The sequence below is a fragment of the Aotus nancymaae genome, unplaced genomic scaffold (assembly GCF_030222135.1).
Source record: "Aotus nancymaae isolate 86718 unplaced genomic scaffold, 86718_ANA_hifiasm-v0.15.2.pri h1tg000003l, whole genome shotgun sequence".
Lineage (NCBI taxonomy): Eukaryota > Metazoa > Chordata > Mammalia > Primates > Aotidae > Aotus > Aotus nancymaae.
In genome coordinates this window covers 76187749-76207381 of record NW_026988414.1, presented here as the reverse complement: position 1 = coordinate 76207381, position 19633 = coordinate 76187749, and the positions used below count along the sequence as shown (strand labels likewise).

The 19633-nt window shown below is 43.7% G+C and overlaps 1 protein-coding gene across 6 annotated transcripts in view; it reads left to right on the top strand.

Annotated features, from left to right (window-relative positions):
* Positions 1–10056: 10056 nt before the first annotated feature.
* UBE2Q2 (ubiquitin conjugating enzyme E2 Q2) overlaps positions 10057–19633 on the top strand; it is a 64333-nt gene continuing 54756 nt past the window's right edge. For 2 of the 6 annotated variants that reach the window (XM_012457708.3, XM_012457707.3), the window contains exon 1: positions 10057–10447. In XM_012457708.3, coding sequence (XP_012313131.2) covers positions 10268–10447 — 180 coding nt within the window. In that variant the 5' untranslated portion in view covers positions 10057–10267. Of the gene's footprint in view, positions 10448–10613; positions 11043–11555; positions 12779–19633 lie in introns of those variants that run through there. The other 4 variants (XM_021668263.2, XM_021668260.2, XM_021668262.2 and 1 more) reach the window with 3 other exon arrangements.

Here is a 19633-nt window from a genome sequence, read left to right as displayed (position 1 = left end):
GTTCTCACATTGATCTTTTGTAGTGTTCAAGCTTGTTCTGCCCTGAGGTCTATAAACTTCTTGACTCTATTGTCTGTAGAGCTGTGCAACTCCCTTGCACCTTGTTGAAACTAAGCAAGTGTTTGAATGCTGAAAATGTGAACCCTGTCTATCCAACACACCTCTTGACACACAAAGAAACCAAGGCTCAATTAGAGTATGTTACTGGCCACATGTTCTATAGGGAGTGATCAAGGGAGCCAGAATCAGCCCCAAGCCCCCTGACCACTTCTCTAGTTTTCTACCACAGTCTTTTTCCAGGTTTTATTTTCATCACCTCTAAGTGGAGTCTAAGGCTTTTAGCAGGAGAAGAATGTTTGTACACGTTAAAAATATCCCCATCTTGAGTGAGCCAGGTCATCTGCCCCTTGGTCATTAGGTCTGAAGGACTATGCTTGTTACTACTTAATGTTTTCTATCTTGCAAGATGAGAGCTAAATGTGGGGGGATGACTATAGATTCTAGGCCCATTGGTAATTCAAGGTTCTATAGTGTATTACTGATTATGGCAAACTCCAAACATGGAATCAAGACTGAGTTTCCATAAATTCCTCCTGTACATGGCAAAACCTTGAAACCCTGGAGTATGAGCAGGAGGAGGTCTTGATGAACACTGCAGTGGCTCTGCAGAGAAGGAGCACAGGCTAAATAAAAAAAAACCAACAAATAAGCTAGAGGAGGAGACCCTATGTAAGACCTTGTAACCTAACCCCAAAGCATAGAAAGCCCTCGCTCAGCTTGGTCTGGGGAGGAGGAATTCTCCTAATGGAAAATAAAGCATCAAAAGTGTCAGTTAAATTGACTGTGTCACGGGGCCTGAAGTTTAAGTGTTTGTAATTCAACCTTGAGCGGCATCTGCTTCAGGTTTCTTTTCGTGATAGAAAAAACAACAGCCACATAGTTACTGGGCCTTTAAAATTTCTTCGTAAAATTCTTCTCTGATTTACCTCTCTCTACCTTAAATGTCTATAAACCAATTTAAAATCATGTATTAATGTTAACTACATAAATAACAGGCTCAATACAAATATTTCAAAAAATACAAAGCAGCAGATAGAAAATTGAAATCAACTAAAAAGTTACCACCAAGAAATGACCACTGTTAACATTTTGATGTATCCTTCCAGATATTTACACAACCTCATTTAATGACTGTCTGTTATTTCATTGTATGGTTGTACCAAAATGTATGGTACATCCAATTCTAAGACTCTGGGTCCTTTCTTTTAGTATTATAAAAAGAGCAGAAATTAATATTTCTTTTTTTTTTTTTGAGACAGAGTCTCATTCTGTCACCAGGTGCCAGGTTGGAGTGCAATGGCACGATCTCTGCTCACTGCAACCTCCGCCTCCCGGGTTCAAGCAATTCTCCTGCCTCAGCCTCCCGAGTAGCTGGGACTACAGGTGCACACCACCACGCCCAGCTAATTTTTGGATTTTTTAGTAGAGATGGGGTTTCACCATGTTGGCCAGGATGGTCTTGATCTCTTGACCTCGTGATCCGCCCACCTCGGCCTCCCAAAGTGCTGGGATTACAGGTGTGAGCCACCACGCTCGGCCAGAAATTATTTCAAGCAAATATTTGTGGTTTTATTTCATCCATAAATATCTCTAAAGGTAAAGACTCTCATTTTAAAAATGATAGTAATAACAGCCTTGGCATGATAGCTCACGCAAGCAATTTGGGAGACTGAGACAGGAAGATTGCTTGATCTCAGGTGTTTGAGACCAGCCTGGGCAACATAGTGAAATCCTGTCTTTACAAAAAAGAAAAATAGCTGGGCATAGTGGCATGTGCCTATAGTTCCAGCTACTTGGGAGGCTGAGGTGAGAGGATCACTTGAGCCCGGGAGGTCAAGGCTGCAGTGAGCCATGATCACACTATGGCACTCCTGCCTGGGTGACAAAGCTAGAATCGAGCTTAAAAAAAAAAAAGATAGTAATAACCATACTATTATCACATCTAAAAGAATTAAATAATTCCATATGATTGTCAAACATTTCATGTTCAAATTTCCCAATTGCCTCATAACTATTTACTGTTGCCCTCACTTTCGGTAACTAAATCTTGATGTGCATGCTTAATTAGCACTTTAGGACACATACTTACACTTGAAGTCACTGGGTACAAGGTATGTTATAGCTAGATCTAGAAAGATCCAGATGTTCTCACTTGTACTTCTTAAACACTGTACACTTGTTTGTAGCCTTAAACATTTCAAAAGACTGTTTTGTGTAAATGTGACTGGAGGGACGAGGAGGAAATCTTTTATTTGAGGCTGTCATGTGCTGGTGATTGAGAGGATGTAATGCTCTGAAAGGTTCCTAGCAGTTTACCACCGTAGATGCCAGGCTGATAACCCCGGCCCCCATCATCAGCATCACTGGAGTCAAGAGGGCTTCCCAGTGTATTGACCAGCCTCTCTGGAGGAGAGGAGCATCTTCCTTCTCAGTAGCCCGGGTAGTCTTCCTGAAGGTGCTGGTGTTTCTCACTCAACAATCAATCAAGAATCTATCTGTAGAACCATGATCTTCCCAAGGGGAAGATCCGTATTCCAATCCAGTGACGTTCCTATGCCACCCTGCCCACTCAATGCTACCTTATTTGCTATTTTATATTTAGCTATACTATTTGTATTAAAATTATAATTTATATAAAATCAGCAGTGTGGTGAAAACAGTTAGACAGACCTGGGTTGAATGTTTGGCTTTATCAGTTATTTATTGCATAATCTAAAGCAAATTACTTCCCTTCTCCAAAACTGAGTTATTTAGGGGTATTATAATAATAGTTTCCTAGGTTGCTACCAAGATGAAGTGGTTTAGGACATCATAGGTGCTCAATAAATATGTATTGAACAAGTAAATATTTTATTTTATTTTTTTGAGACAGAGTCTCACTCTGTTGTCAGGCGCCAAGCTGGAGTGCAGTGGCACAATCTCGGCTCACTGCAACCTCTGCCTCCTGGGTTCAAGCAATTCTCCTGCCTTAGCCTCCCGAGTAGCTGGGACTACAGGCGCACGCCACCACGCCCAGCTAATTTTTGTATTTTTAGTAGAGACGGGGTTTCACCATGTTGGCCAGGATGGTCTCGGTCTCTTGACCTCGTGATCCGCCTGCCTCGGCCTCCCAAAGTGCTGGGATTACAGGCTTGAACCACCGCGCCCGGCCTACGAGTAAATATTTTAAAAGAGAATGTTATAATTTTTTTTTGAGCCAGAAGAAATCTTGGAACACACCCTCTTTATTCTTGAAATGAGAAAACTAAGTTCAGAGAAAATGTGAAATTTGTTTTTTTGTTCATTAATTTAACAAACATTTTGTTCATTCATTTATTATGAATTGAGTATGTGTCAGGCAAGTGTGTGTTGAGCACTACAGATATAATTAATAACATCTCATCATTGCTTTCAAGGGGTAAGGAAGGATGGACATGGCTATATCAAGCTCATGTGATATTATTATAAAATTATAGATTTAGTGTTGTGCTATCCTATATGGTAGCCAGCAGTCACATGTAACTACTTAAATTTAAATTAATTACAATTAAATAAAACCAAAATTCAGTTCCTCAGTGCTTGCTTAGTGAGCACATATACAAAATTCAGTTCCTTAGTCACACTAACCACTTTTCAAGTGCTTAGTAACCACCTGAGGCTAGTGGCTACCATATAGTGGCAGGCACAGAACCTTTCCATCACTGCAGAGAGTTCTACTCGACAGTGGTGCTTTACACCTTCTCCCCAGAATAACATTCATATGCATATATACCCCAAATTCATACCACTTCAAGGTGTTTACACCTTGTTCCGAAAGCCCTTTATAATACAGGCAAGAGAGAAATGATGGGTGTTGCTAACTAAAGCTAAATTCAAAGATAGGAGTTTTGTTATGAACCAGAGTCCATACCTGTGAACATTTTAGCTTAGAAAAACTTTCTGGCTGAGTTGGCTGCAGCTGAATAATGAGTCAGTTGTTCATTTCAGCAGGGATGGGTTCAGTTTCCTGTGCCTCCTGGGTTGCTCTGTGGTTGTCTGGGCCTAGTGGCCACATGCTGATGTGTGCTCACTTTAGACAGGGAGAGGGCCTCGCCACTTCCCTGACATTTTAGTGAAACTAGATCACTTCTCTCACAATTTACTTGCAGTCTCTCTCAGTAAGGATGTTACTTGGCTTTCACCTTCGGTAGGCTATATTCATGTAACTGTCATTTAGTGGGTGCCTTCTATGTCCCAGGGACCAGGCTATGTGCCACAGACATGAAGAGGATTAAGACAAGATGTTCATAATCTCGCAGAGGAGACGAGCATGAAACCAGCTAGTCATAACCAAGGCAGAGTGAAATAAGTGCTGTAACAGGCAATGTACTGGGAAATTCAGGAAATGGAGGGACTAAAATTCAATTGAGGGGACTAAGGAAGTAGCTCAATGAAGGTGATGGCATTTGAACACAGCCTTAAAGAATATGTTAGACCGGAACAGCATGGAACATATAATTGGGCATTCTTCCACATTCAAGTTCTTTCTTTTTCTAAACCTTCTATTTTACATCAGGGGTACATGTGAAGGTGTGTTATATAAACTCATGTCATTGGGTTTATTGTACAGATTATTTCATCACCCAGGTATTAAATGCAGTATTGGATAGTTATATTTTTCGCTCCTCTTTCTCTTCCCACCCTTCACCCTCAAGTAGACGCCAGTGTCTTTTGTTCCCTCCTTTGTGTTCATGTGTTCTTATCATTTAGCTCCCACTTATAAATGGGAACATGCAATATTTGGTTTTTTGTTCCTGCATTGGTTTGCTAAGGATAATGGCCTCCAGCTCCATCCATGTTTCTGCAAAAGACATGATCTTGTTCTTTGTTTATGGCTGCATGCATTTAAGTTATTGAAGTCTGAAATTCTTCCACTCTACAGGCTGTGACAGCTCTTATTTTTTCTTTCACATGGAACCTGCTGTGTCTTCAAGTCTCCCAACCCATCCTCGCCTCATGGTCCTTCATGCACTTCTAGATGAGATTCTATGATCACAGTTTTCAAGCAGATGTTTTTTAGCACGTCTTTGTCCTCTGGCTTCTGCTAATCCCCAATTTTGCTTTGCTAAAATTAATGTTATTTATCCAGTATGAGGTCAGGTCTCTCAACAACTCCCCAGTCTAATTTAACATTTCTTTGTGTCTTCCCCAACTCTCTCCCTCAACCCAATCCTCTACGTAGGGGGCATTCCTTTCTATGAGTAACTCTTTATCCCATGTTTTCTATTCTCTTTCAGGACCCAGCAGTTTGCTTTTTCTCCTCTCTTGTATCCAGTCTTCATTGCCTGCTAATGGTTCTCTCCTTTGAGGCAGATTCAGGATTTGCAGGGCCTAAGGCTTATTTAATCTTGGGAGTCTTGTCAAAAAAAAAAAAAAAAATACAAAATTACAAATATCAAATTAGGGAGGGAAAGTTAATACTTACTTAGAAGGGGCCTGTGTAAGTGTGAGGGGCCCTGAAACTTATTTCACAGTGAGTCCACCTCTGTCTGTTCTATAATAAAAACCAAAGCAAACACAAAACCTCCCTTTGCTTTGCTATTGCAAACCATCGTTCCATCTCTTTCTCAACACCCTGAAATATTCAAGGAAGTGGGCTAGGTACATTCTCTTCACTTTAACATCGCTTTGACCTCATGCCAACTATTCATTGCAATGGTTTTCTCTGAAGCCCCACTGACCTCCTAATCCCTAAAGCCTGTGGCCTTTTCTTAGTCCTGAACTTGTCCCTTCCACAAAGAATTCAACACATGGGTCATCCTCTGACTTCTTCAAATGATTCCTTTCCCACTCAGGCACCCATGCTGAGCCTTCCTCAGGGTCCCATCAACATCCCAGGTTGTCTTCCCTCTCTTGTGACTCAATGATCACACCTATACCATGGCTTCCACCATTACCCACCACCTGTGTGGCTGACCCAGTGATATGTCCTTTGCTCTGACTACCCTCATCAACTTCAAACTTAAGATACAAACTCTCTACCTAAGTTCCATCAGCATACCAAATTCAACCTGTTTTTCTTGATGTGTCAATGACATCACTCCCTCCTAGCCACCTGCTCTAGAAATTTCAAAGTGTTACTTTAAACAAATTTCCTCTCTGTCCTTCTATCCTCTCCTGAGCTCTAAGATCTAGCAGTTCTGCCCCACACTGATTCCCACTGTGGTCCTTTCTATTGCCATTTCCCCTACTTCAGTTTTTCTCACTATTGACTTGGACTGATCCAAAGGCGCTCCATTGTTTGGAGCTGGGGAGCCTCAGAGCTGGGTATGACTTGCCCCGTTGAATTAATGGCAGGCCAGACCTAGAATCCAGGTTTCTTGCTTCTTTTTTTTTTTTTTTTTTTTTGAGACAGAGTCTTACTCTGTTGCTAGGCGCCAGGCTGGAGTGCAGCGGCACAATCTCAGCTCACTGCAACCTCCGCCTCCAGGGTTCAAGCAATTCTCCTGCCTCAGCCTCCCGAGTAGCTGGGACTACAGGCGCATGCCACCATGCCCAGCTAATTTTTGTATTTTTAGTAGAGACGGAGTTTCACCATGTTGGCCAGGATGGTCTCGATCTCTTGACCTCGTGATCCGCCCGCCTCGGCCTCCCAAAGTGCTGGGATTACAGGCTTGAGCCACCGCGCCCAGCCGTTTCTTGCTTCTTTTCGGTGGCTACTTCATACTTCTTAGCCCACTATAATCCATTTTATATATGAATGCCAGATTAATCTTTTTTTTTTTTTTTTTGAGACAGGTCTCACTCTGGTTGCCCAGGTTGGAGTACAGTGGTGCAATCTTGGCTCGCTGTAGCCTCAAATCCCCTGGGCTCAGGTGATTCCTCCACCTCAGTCTCCTTAGTAGCTGGGACTACAGGCATGTGCTGCCATGCCTGGCTAATTTTTTGTATTTTTAGTAGAGATGGGGTTTTGCCATGTTGGCCAGGTTGGTCTCGAACTCCTGGACTCAAGCAATCCATCTGCCTCAGCCTTCCAGAGTTCTGGGATTACCAGTGTGAGCTACCACACCTGGCCCAGATTAATATTAAAAGTGATGACTTTCACCAGATGAAACTATTCTAGTATGGTCCCTCCCATGGTATTTCAGGGCTCAAAATCTGGACAAAAATAACATCTCAACGTTATCTTTATCTTGGCCCCTTGCTGTCTCTACAATCAAATGGCCTCTTGGATATCCTCTGAATATGGCCATACTTTCATGCAAATAATTTCTGGAATTGGTTTCTTCCTCCCCTGAAATACAGTTCGGTAGTTTGAACTTATATCACATAGGATTGTCTTTACTTGTCTGTTTTAAGACATGTGGTGACTCCCCAGCAACCATTCCATCCAAGCAGATTGGAAATCCAGAGTAATCCCATCTGCTTCTCTGTGACTGGTTTATGGGTGGGCATGTGACACATTTCTGGCCAAGCACATGCTAAGGGAAGTCTGCTGGGAAGATACTGGAAAGGTTCCCATGTGTTAGAAGGAAGCATAGAATAAAATGTCCTTTCTGCCTGTGGATCTTTTCATGTCTGGATGTGAACTGCAAGAACAGCCACCTTGCTCGCAACACAAGAGATGGAAAGAATTTGGATTTTTGATGACACAAAGGCTCAGATCAACCAATCCTGTTCTGTCTTTGGACTTCCTATTATGTGAAGTAATTTATTTCCTTATTGTCCAAGGCACGTTAATTCATAGTTTTCTATTATTTGCAGCTGAAAGCATCAGGAAACAATATTTTGTTTTCGATGCTAAACGCTAAGCTTCTAATTCAGGGACTATATCTATGTATCTTTCTAGCCCTCTTACAGATTGGCATGCAGCAGACAGATGCTCAAAAAGTGATAGTGAAATTAATATTTGTATATATTTCTGAGATAAAATTTAGTAAAAGCACTTGCAATTTAGAAAGCTCTATTTACAAAATAAAGCTTAGGCAGATTAAATAACTTGTTTGGGGAATTTTGTTTCTCAAAGTCATTCCAACTTCTGAAGAGTCTGTTGCTCTTTGTCTCAAATCCTCTGGGATTGTCATGCCTGTTAGGGTTCCAAGAGAACTGGGGACCGAAGGAAAAATAAAGCGGCAAGGCACTTCTGCGCTTAACCCAGCAATAATGCGAAGACGATATCCTAGTTGTTCCTGGCTCAGAGCCCAGGTCTGGAACCCCTTCTCCTCCCAGTCCCAGTGTATAGCAGTACCTCTAGTGCTGGGGTCATGAATCCCCCTAAGTACAAAGTTTTATATGCACAAGTATTTTCCTGGGAAGATGGATCATAGGTTTTATTAGATTTTCAAAGGGGTCTGTGAGAATCTTAGCCTTCTTGAAGGCTAGATAGTAGAAGTTGGGATAGAAGATGGTAGAAGTTGGGGCATGGCCAGGAAAAGGTAGGGTGGTTTGAATGATAGGAGACTGAATTTGTAGGCTGTGGGGAGCTATTAAGTTACTCAGGTAAATTGGGAAAATGTATGTCTTCTTACAGACTAAGAAGGACTATAACATGATACAACATCTCAGAAGTAAATGGACACAAAAACTTTCAGTAGACTTAATGTGTCCCTGTGTTGTTCTGTATTTTGTCATGTAAGGGGACCAGTACCTCAGGGACTTCTTGTAGATTAGGAAAAAAGAGACATTTAGGTGCCAGGGTTAGGTAACTCTAGGTAAGACTGGTTTAAAAGGAAACTGCGGGGCCCCTTTCTGAAAAATTATGAGTTTCAAAACGGCAACACGAGAGTACTAAACCAAACTCGGAACCCTTCTAAGCTGGGAGCACTGCGCTCCTACATACTGGATGCATATGCAGCTCATCCTGCTCTCGCACTTATTATTACACACACTATTGTCTGCCAAGTTGGGATCTAGTCCTTTGGACTGCCATGCAGCCCTTTCTTCATTTTCTGAGCACCTAGAATGTGCCAGGAATTGTGCTAGTGGTGGGGATTCCAGATAAGAGCGAGCATTCGATTCAATCATATCGGGTTTCTACCATACAACAGGTCTGGTTCTAGGTCCTAGGGATATACAGCTCCGAACACATTAACATTGGGCAAATCAACGGGGAACAGATCAGGTAGTGACAGGTGCTCAACAAACTTAGCACGGGATGATGTGACACAGGGTGACTATTTGAAACTGGGTGGTCAGGGAGGCCCGGAGATGATATTTAAGCCAAGAGTTTAATGAAAACAGCAGGCAGCCCTGGCTCCATAGGGGTGGGAGCGGAGAGGGTCATCTTAAGCTCGGGAAATAGGAAAAAATAAGCAAAGTGGAGACAGAATATATACGGCAGAGTGAACACAGGTGGTAGTTAAGGGCAAGGATGAAATCTTGGGAGTGAAGAGGAAACAGCCTGCGGGGGCCAAACCACCGTCTGGGTAAATGGATGGTTTGAGAGCAAAGGCGGGAGCAGCGAATCCCGAGAGAAGGTCCTCACAGGACCCAGGCTAGCGAAGCGGTGGCTTACACCAGCCTGAGAGGAGCGGAGGTGACGCTGGGTGGGCCGCACCCGCGTCTCCCAGGAGGTCCCGCCGGTCTAGTTAGCGGATGCCGCGCCGAGGGCCAAGCGGAGGCGCTGCCCCCAGGGGCTGGCTCGAGTCTGCAGCTGCGACGACGTGGCCGGCGCGATCCGCCGCGCACGTGTCCGGTCCCAAGCCGGGCGCGGGGGCGCGCGGGGTCTCCGGCTCCTCCCCGAGTTCTGGGGCCCGGGCGTCAGCTGGCTCCGCGCTTCCAGTCCGCGGGTGAGAGGAACGGAGCAGATGGGTCGGGCAGAAGGGAGCTGGGTCAAGGCGAGGAGGGGGCGGCCGGGAGAGCCCGCGCGCGCCCTGGCCTCGTGCACGCGCCGAAACCGGTGCGCGCAGGGCGCGCCGGGGTGAGGAGGACGGGGCGGGGTGGGGAGGACGGGGCGGGGTGGGGGCAGCCCTTTCCCAGGCGGTGGCGGGGGCGGCGTCGCTGTTGCCCTTTTAAGCCGCCGGGCCGCCGCCTCCTGCCGCTGCAGTGGGTTACAAAGGGAGCAGCAGCCCAGGCCGCCTCACAGCTACCCGCCGAGGCTTCCGCGCCCCTCGCCATTTTCCAACCGCGCTCGACGAGGCGGAGCCGCCAGAGCGCGGCCCAGGCCGGCCCCGCGGGGCGGTCGCGGCCGTGACGGCGGCTCCGGGCCCGGCTCCCCTTCCGCGCCCCTCCCGCCGGAGATGAGGGGAAGATGTCCGTGTCAGGGCTCAAGGCCGAGCTGAAGTTCCTGGCGTCCATCTTCCACAAGAACCACGAGCGATTCCGCATCGTCAGCTGGAAGCTGGACGAGCTGCACTGCCAGTTCCTGGTGCCGCAGCCGGGCTGCCCGCACTCGCCGCCGCCGCCGCTCACGCTCCACTGCAACATCACGGTGAGGCGCCCGGCCGCGACCCCGCAGGGCCAGGGAGGAGAGGGGGCGCCCCGCGTCCCGGGACAAAGGGGAGCCTGCCTCGAGAGGCCCCGGCTCTCGCGACTGGCCCAGCCCAGGCCCGGCTGAGACTGTGCGAGGCTTGGGTGGGAGGGGGCGGAGGGCGCGTGTCTCTCCGGTTTCTGGCGCGGCGTTGGCTTGGGGGCTGCTGACCCCTCTCGGCCCCCGTCGCCGCTCCGCGAAGTGCGAGCCCGCGGCGGCCCGAGCCCTCACGGGGCCCATGGCCGCCCTCAGCCGGCTGCTCCCGGGACCGCGGCGGGGCGGGGAGGCTCCGGCTGTTGTTGGAGCCCAGGCGGGCGAGGGGAACGGTCCTTAAGTTTTAACGCCTCAGTCTTCAGTCAGGTTTGCCTCGTTCCCACTTGTTTAGCCGATTGTTTTTAAGTTTGCGTTTAAGGAGAAACTGACAACGAAAACGGACTCGTTGACGGAGGAAAAGTTGGAATGCGGCCCCTGGTGCTGTTGGAGCGACCCCTCTCCCCGGGCCTGGCTGCGCGCCGCCGCGTTCTGAAAAGGCGCATAGTACCCGTCGATGCGGCAGGTGGTGTTGAGTGTGTGTTCGTGCGGCCCCTCCCGTGTGTGTAAGCCTCGAAAATGGATGCGTGAAAGGAGATTGGCGCCAGGGCTGCTCCCGGGAAAGATCGCTTGTGTCACAAAGCCGAAAAGACACTTTGAAAAGCTCGTTAGAAACCCAAGGCTTGGCCGGGCGCGGTGGTTCAAGCCTGTAATCCCAGCACTTTGGGAGGCCGAGGCGGGTGGATCACGAGGTCAAGAGATCGAGACCATCCTGGTCAACATGGTGAAACCCCGTCTCTACTAATACAAAAAATTAGCTGGGCATGGTGGCGCATGCCTGTAATCCCAGCTACTCAGGAGGCTGAGGCAGGAGAATTGCCTGAACCCAGGAGGCGGAGGTTGCGGTGAGCCGAGATCGCGCCATTGCACTCCAGCCTGGGTAACAAGAGCGAAACTCCGTCTCAAAAAAAAAAAAAAAAAAAAAGAAACCCAAGGCTTGGTAAAGTAATTGAAGTATTAAGTAAGTTTCTCCATAAAAGTGTGTCATGAAGCTATTCGTCGTGAAATTGATTTAGGATATTGGTCCAAACTGCAGAATATTCTCTTGGTTGTAATAGGCGTCAAGATGGTGGTTTCGGTCTCCTCTTCAAATACGGCTAAACCCGTTTCTTGCCTTTAACTCCCTTTGGTTTGAGTCGGTGGGCACCAAGTGCCTGCAGTGTGGCTGGCGTTTGCAAAAACCTTGACGTTATAATTGGCCTTAAAATGGTTACCAGACTATCTGGGGAGAAGGTGTGTTAATTTCAGAATGCAATTCAGTGATGTATTGAGGAGAGAAATCATTTATTGAATGAATACGTCTGAATGTTCTGGGCACTAGTGTTGCAAAATTGAGCAGAGCAGCCCTCGCTTTCAGAACTCAGACTTCTTGGGGGAAGAGTTTTCAACAAAGTGGCAGCTCCTGTGGTATCATCGTGAAAGTTAAAGGGAGCAGGCTATTTTGATTTGGGGGAGGTGTGCTTCAGTGAAGGCTTTGAGGAGAGGCTGAGACAGTTGGAGCTGAGCTTCCATAGGTGAATACAGTTTTGGAAGGCTGGCGAAAGGGCTTTTGAGACTGAGGAAACTCCACCCAGAAAAGACATGGAGACTTGAGAAAGTGTGGTTTTCTTAGAAGTAGAAATTTATGCTCAGACTTGAGAAGCTCACGATATAAGCCGGCGAAGGGGAAGATTTTCCAAGAGTGGAAAACGAAGTGTAATAGTGGGCATAAAGCACGTGTTATAAGGAGACTGGCCTGAATGGCTTGGAGGGTGATTATTCTTATAGAAGTTGGGGCATGGCCAGGAAAAAGGTTGGGCTGGTTTGACTGATAGGAGACTGAATTTTGTAGGCTGTGGGGAGCTACTAAGTTACTCAGGTGAATTGGGAGAATGTATCTGCCATCCAGGAGTAGAAGTGTTTCTCTGCAGTGGGTGGCGTTAGGAAATGTGGTTATCCCACTGAGGGTGGGGTGGTCTTGTTGCTGTGCCGGCATTTAATGCCAGGGGTACAGAGATGCCAGATGTTTTGTTACGTTCAGGCGGTATGCCATAACAAAGAATTATCCCACCTAAAGTGCCCCTGGTGCTCCATCAAGAACCATATTGGACGCTGCCAAGAGTCTGCTGCAGACAAAGATAACGAGTGATGACCTGGATTAGGCAGTGGCAACAGAAGTGGAGCGAGAAGTGAATGAGACACTTTCAGTACAAGGAGGATTTGGTGAGGACTAGCGTAATGGCACTGCTAAGTAGAAACTATTAAAATTGAGGTGCTAGTGAAATTTGACAGACTATCAGAAGATAATTATGGCAGCTGCTCAGTACAAATGTCTGCTAACTTTTTATCTTGGAAAAACATCAAATGTACAAAAGCTGAACAGTGTAATGTAGCCAGCGTCAACAATGATAAACTTTTGGGTAATCTTATTTCTTCTGTGCTCCGCTTTGGATTATTTTGAAGCAGATTCCAGACAGATCACTTCATCTGTAAATATTTCTGTTTGTATCTTTTGAAAGTAAAGATTCTCTTATTTTTTATTACTAGTTTTTGAGACGGAGCCTCGCTCTGTTGCCCCAGCTGGAGTGCAGTGGTGTGAATTGGACCCACTGCAACCTCCGACTCCCGGGTTCAAGCAATTCTGCTGCCTCAGCCTCCCGAGTAGCTGGGATTACAGGTGTCCACCGCCACGTCCGGCTAATTTTTGCATTTTTATTGGAGACGGGGTTTCACCATGTTGGCCAGGCTGGTCTCGAACTCCTGATCTCAAGTGATCCACCCACCTCGGCCTCCCAAAGTGCTGGGATTATAGGAGTGAGCCACCGTGCCCGGATGTAAAGACTCTTTTAAACATGGATGAGTGTTTTGATAAAATCAACATGGCTTGTGCATGTCCATACCATTTGTTTAGAAGGGAAAGATCAAGGGAAAAATGGGGTTGGATTTCAAATTATTTGGTTTGATTTATGATTTGTTATTCTCTGAAGTTGTAGCTCTTAAAAAAAAAAAAAAAAAAAAAAAAAAAGAAGGGCCAGGCGTGGTGGTTCATGCCTATAATCCCAGCACTTTGGGAGGCTGAGGCGGGCGGATCACGAGGTCAGGAGATTGAGACCATCCTGGGTAACACCGTGAAACCCTATCTCTACTAAAAATACAAAAAATTAGGTGGGCGTGGTGGCACATGCCTGTAGTCCCAGCTACTCGGGAGGCTGAGGCAGGAGAATCGCTTGAACCCGGGAGGCAGAGGTTGCAGTGAGTAGAGATTGCACCACTGCATTATAGCCTGGGCGAGAGAGCGAGACTCCGTCTTAAAAAAAAAAAGGGGGGGACAATGAGTTTGACCTATTCTTTAACTTTCCTCTTTAGACAGTTCAAGTATTTATTGAGTTCTTCTACATGCCAGACCCTGTCTTCTTTATGCTTACCAAGAAGCATCCTTAACGGAGTTTCTCTAATGTTTGAGAAACTAGGTTATGTTTTACACATATGGATGCTAGTTCCTGAAGAGTCATATAGAGGTACTCTGCCGGCTTTTCCTTTCAGACTTATGTATCAGCTACAGGCTGTGCCCCTGACCCCCACCCCTTAACCCTACCCAATTTGTCTTTATATGCCTGATCATCCCTCAAGGCTCCTCTGGGTCACATTCAGTTCATGCTGATATTTCCCCTTCTTCCCCTCTTTAGACATTACTGTTTTTAGTTTGGTTATGTTTTCTTATGCAGTATTCTGTAAGCCTTAAAAAAATTTTTTTATGGTGGCAGGGGAGAATATAATTATGCTTTGTGCTTTTTATCTTCCACTCAATAAATGCTTCATAAATATTTATTGAGTATATGACCCTATTCTAGCTATATTGTATTTGAACAAAAATCTTAACTGCCTTGTAAGTTAACTGCTAAGAATTGTCAAAGTTTAGAGATAAGATCGAGAACTTGTCATGGGTAATACAAAAAGGTCAATAAGGGCTTGATGAGTCTGTAAATTGACTTAATATGAAAGTATAAGAATTAAAAAAAAAACGAGTAGATGTTTTATTCTATAGGCCAAGGGAATTGAGCTAATTGTAATTCTTTTTCTGTTTTATAAATTTGTCCTACTCTTAAAAATGAAGGGAAAAGAGCACTCTTTTTCAACCTCAAGGAATCATTTTTATTACTTCTGTTCTGTGAAGCCATGTTATGAGAGCTTGTTACACAAACTTAAGTATAGTTTTTCCATCTTCAGTAAACTAACCTGATTGCCATCTAATTAGTTGTTACGATCACTCCGAAACGCAAAGCAGCTTGTTTCAGTAACCTGTGCAGCCTTATTGGGAGCTAGTATATAACTTTCTTTTAGTCCTTTTGAAGTATTTAACATAATGGCAACTCCATTATTCCTTTTATGGAATTCTTGGCATCTGGGAACTCTTGGTAGGGAATCACTGTTTTAGAATGAAAAATCTCTCCCAGGAAGTGAATTAGCTGTAAACAAATGAAACTTCATTTTTCTATATGACTTGTAGAGCATAAATTATTGCTCTTTCTGCATGAGTGACTGGCTGCTTGCTAGGCTGTTATTAGTGGGACTTTTTTTTTGATTGGCTAATTAAATTTCTGTTGCCAAAAAGCGCCTACCCCCAACAGCAAGATACTAAATTTTAAAAATGTTGGAGCTCTGAATCTAGGAGGAAGTGAGAAATTTAGCTTTTTTTTAGTAATTAGGACCTTAAGTAAATTGCTTCTTTTACTGTATTTCAGTATACAATAGATAATATTTTTTGCCCTGCAAGAGAGCATAAAGAGGAAAGCTGCTTGGAAATGATACTGTGTCCTACAGATATTAAAGTGATGGTGTCATTAATACAGAAATGATACTGTGTCCTACAGATATTAAAGTGATGGTGTCATTAATACAGAAATAATACTGTGTCATACAGGTATTAAAGTGATGGTGTCATTAATACAGAAATGATACTGTGTCCTACAGTTATTAAAGTGATGGTGTCATTTCTGTATACATTATCTATTGTATACAGAAACACAGTAAAAGACACTGTCTTACTATGTTTCTGTATATAATAGATAGTATTTTTTGCCCTGCAAGAGAGCATATAGAGGAAAGCTCCTCGGAAATGATAGTGTCCACAGATATTAAAGTGATGGTAGCTGAATAACACTTCATTTTGAAAATGCTTTAATACCTTTTCATGGGAAATAAAGCAATGCTGTTAACTTCATCTTGCATTTTTCTAGTCTTTACTGTGATTAAAAAGTAGTCCAGTCAAAGTTGCACAAAGGAAATAAACAAACCTGGACTAAAGAGCCTAAGATTTTCTCTTTGGTTTGCCCTCCTGGGACAGATTACCTTTCCAAATTGAATTCGTGGAGAACCATTTGGAAATATCAGAACTGTCATGTTAAGCACCTAAGTGGTACATTCAGTCCAGAAGGATCATTGTTTTCATTTATCTGACCAATTTATAATATAGGGTCAAATTCTTAGCGGTTATCTATCTTCTCTCATTTTTATACCCTTCCTTGAAAGGAGCAGATACCTGAAGAGGAGACTTCGGTTTCCCTTTTGTGAATAGTATATCCCTTAGTATCTTGATTTTTGCTGTTGGTGGTGGTGGTTAAACTTACTTAGACTTGGAAAAGGGTAGTGTTTGATAAATTCAGCTAGTTGAGGGGTGGGGAATTGAGTTGAATGAAGATAGTCACTGCCAAATGTAAAGCATGACTGGAGAACTGGAGTGATAAAGCAAGGGTCCCCATTCCAGATCCTTTGTAACAGTGTTATGTGATCTCTTCTAGAAGATCATTCTGAAAGATAATGCCAACTCGGAACCTAGGAAACCATCCAGTGGGTTTCTGCAGCTTAGGTGGTTCATATCGTCATCAGCACATTTGTTTTCTCTGCCTCAGTTTGCTTATAATGATGTTCTCAGTAGCTGAAATTTGCTGCTTGTGTTTGATTACTGAAGCATTTTCTTTTTGTCATGGGTATATAAACATTTTTATTTTAACAAGTGTTAGAATTTTTCCTCTGCTTTTGTGGGCTCTACCTTAGCTACTTGGTTGTCTATTTATAAAATGATTAGCAGGGAACAGTGTGTGTGCACATTTTAAGTATCTTTTGTTGTCAGAGCAGTTAGAATTTTATTAAGGCATTATATGCTAATTCTGTCAATTTACTTCATTCTCCACCCACATTTATTGAACAGCAAAGTATGAAAGTAATGTGTCCCATAACTGGCCTTCAGGAGAATTATAACTGCTGTATCTCTGAACCATCAACAAGAAGTATGTGCATCAATTTAAAAAAAATCACAAAATCCCTGAAGATAGCTGTGTCCTACATTTGGGAAGATACAAAAACTGACCATTCTGGCAGGAAGTTTTGCTTGCTGGTGCTTGAGACAGAGCCACACAATGGTCTCAGTGGATTTATGGAGAAAAATAGATACAGAAAGTTATTTCTAAATAAGACAACAACAAAAAAATCCTTAAGCAGTGACAGGTAAAGAGGTTGGCTTGGTTAGCCTTGAGTCGTATTCCCCTCGATTAAGACAGTTTTATGGTGGGGATGGTAGCAGTGATGAACTTGCTTGAAATTTGTCCACTTACAATAATCTTTATGGTAGCTGTCACAGACAACTTCATCCTCACAGGACTTACAATTACTATAAAACTAATAGAATGGAGAAGAAACAAAGGACCTGAATAATTAGATGCTTAGATAATTGTTCTGTGTTTTCATAACTGTGGTGAAAGAGCAGTGCTAGAAGCACTTAAACATTGTATGTGTGGAAAACTGCCTGAATTTATATTGGAATTTTGGAGCACCATTAAACTGGCATATTGTAGGTCATATTTATTTTAAAGAGCAATAGTAGGAAAACTTATCTTTTCGAGATGGATATAAAGCTTAGTTAACCTTATCAAAATTACAAAACTTAAAGCATGTGAATTGAAAATATTAATGCATAGGTTTAAATATTAGGCATCATTTAAGATGTCTTTCCAGGTAGATTGTCTCTTAAATATTAAACTGAACAAACTTTGAACAAGATGTAGAGTTTGTGGTGAAGGTTAAGTTTCCTGGGGTGGTGGGTATTTTATAATATGGAAAACAAAACCTTCTTATTTTAAGAAAGTAAAAAAAATTTAGTCAAAACTAGGAAATATTACCCATAATTTTTTTTTTCCCCCAGAAAGGTGATTTTATTTAGGTAGAGAAAAGAGAAGGAAGGGAGAAGAGAAAGGCTTCCACAAAGAGTGTGGAAGGGGATTCCAGAGGGGAAAATCCCCAACGGAGCTCCTACCATGTGGGAGGGGATTCCAGAAAGCTGGAAATCCCTATTACCTATAATTCTACCACTCAGAAGATACCACTATCAGAATTTTGTATCTTTCTGGTCATCTGCTCATGTCTTTTCTCCAATGCTTATATGTGTTCCTTTTTCCTTAAAAAATCAGATATTTTTGTGATCTGCTTTTTTACTCAACAATATTGTAGATTCATGTTATTATAATTTACTCTTCCTGTTTAGGCAAGATGAATTTTGACTACCCCAAGTGGCTAGCCTTGTCCCTGTGATTCCAGATCTCCTAGAAAGAGAGGTCTAGCCTTAGGGAAAACTCAGATTTTCTTGGTTTAGCCCACCTGATAGCTAATCTCTGGAAATGGGGTATGCTGGTAGAGTCCTTTGGTCAGATTTTGTGTCAAGAGAGGGAGGTGGAAGGATGGGAGGGAGGTAGCAAAACTGGCCTCAGTGGAACTATATTAAGTTAATATAGAATGGCAAAGGGATCTTTCTTCCACGGAATAAATACTAGGGAAGGAAGGAAAGTGGAGGGGAAGGCAGAAGTTCTCAAACTTTTAGTGTCTGGACTTCTTTACACTCTTAAAAATATATTGAGGGCCCAAGGAGCTTTTGTTTATGTAGGATATATCTATTGGTATTTACCACTAGAAGTTAAATCAGAAATATTTAAAACAGAGAGATCCAAGATGGCTGATCACTAGCAGCTCGGGATTGTAGCTCCCAGTGAAAGTGCAGAGAACGAGAGTGAAAGTGCAGAGAATGAGAGGACGCCACACTTTCAGATGAATTTTTGTTGCTCACAGACCAGGAGATTCCCAGCGGAGGAGCACCGTGGGTCACCAGTACCACTCTTGTGGCCAGCGTGGCGGTTTTGCTGGTGCCTCGGCGCGGCAGTTCTTGGTGCAGAAAAGCACCATCAGTCTAGCACCATCAATCTTAACACCGCTGTTTTGGCTGGCGCAGTGGGTTGCTCAGATTTCGGTGCTGGGAATCAACAAGGTGGATGTCCACTCAGAGACCTAATTTGAAAGTCGGTAATCACAAAGACGACAGGTGGATAAATTTACAATGACGGGAAGAAACCAGCGTAAGAAGGCTGAGAATACCCAAAATCAGAATGCCTCTCCCTCTACAGGGGATCACAGTTCCTCATCAGCAAGGGAACAAGGCTTGATGGAGAACGAGTGTGTTCCATTAACAAGTAGGCTTCAGAAGGTGGATGATAAGAAACTTCTGTGAATTAAAAGAACTTGTTCTAACCCAATGCAAAGAAACTAAGAACTTTGAAAAAAGGTTTGATAAAATGCTAACGAGAATAGACAATTTAGAGAGGAATATAAGTGAATTAAAGGAGCTGAAAAACAACATGAGAACTTCGTGAAGTATGCACAAGTTTTAACAGTCGAATTGATCAAGCAGAAGAAAGGATATCAGAGGTCGAAGACCAACTTAACGAAATAAAACGAGAAGTCAAGATTAGAGAAAAAAGGATAAAAAGAAATGAGCAAAGTCTCCAAGAAATATGGGACTATGTGAAAAGACCTAATCTATGTTTGATAGGTGTACCTGAATGTGACGAAGAGAATGAATCCAAGTTGGAAAATACTCTTCAGGATATTATTCAGGAAAACTTTCCCAACCTAGTAAGGCAGGACAATATTCAACTCCAGGTAATACAGAGAACACCACAAAGGTATTCCTCAAGAAGACCAACCCCAAGGCACATAATTATCAGATTCATTAGGGTTGAAATGAAGGAGAAAATA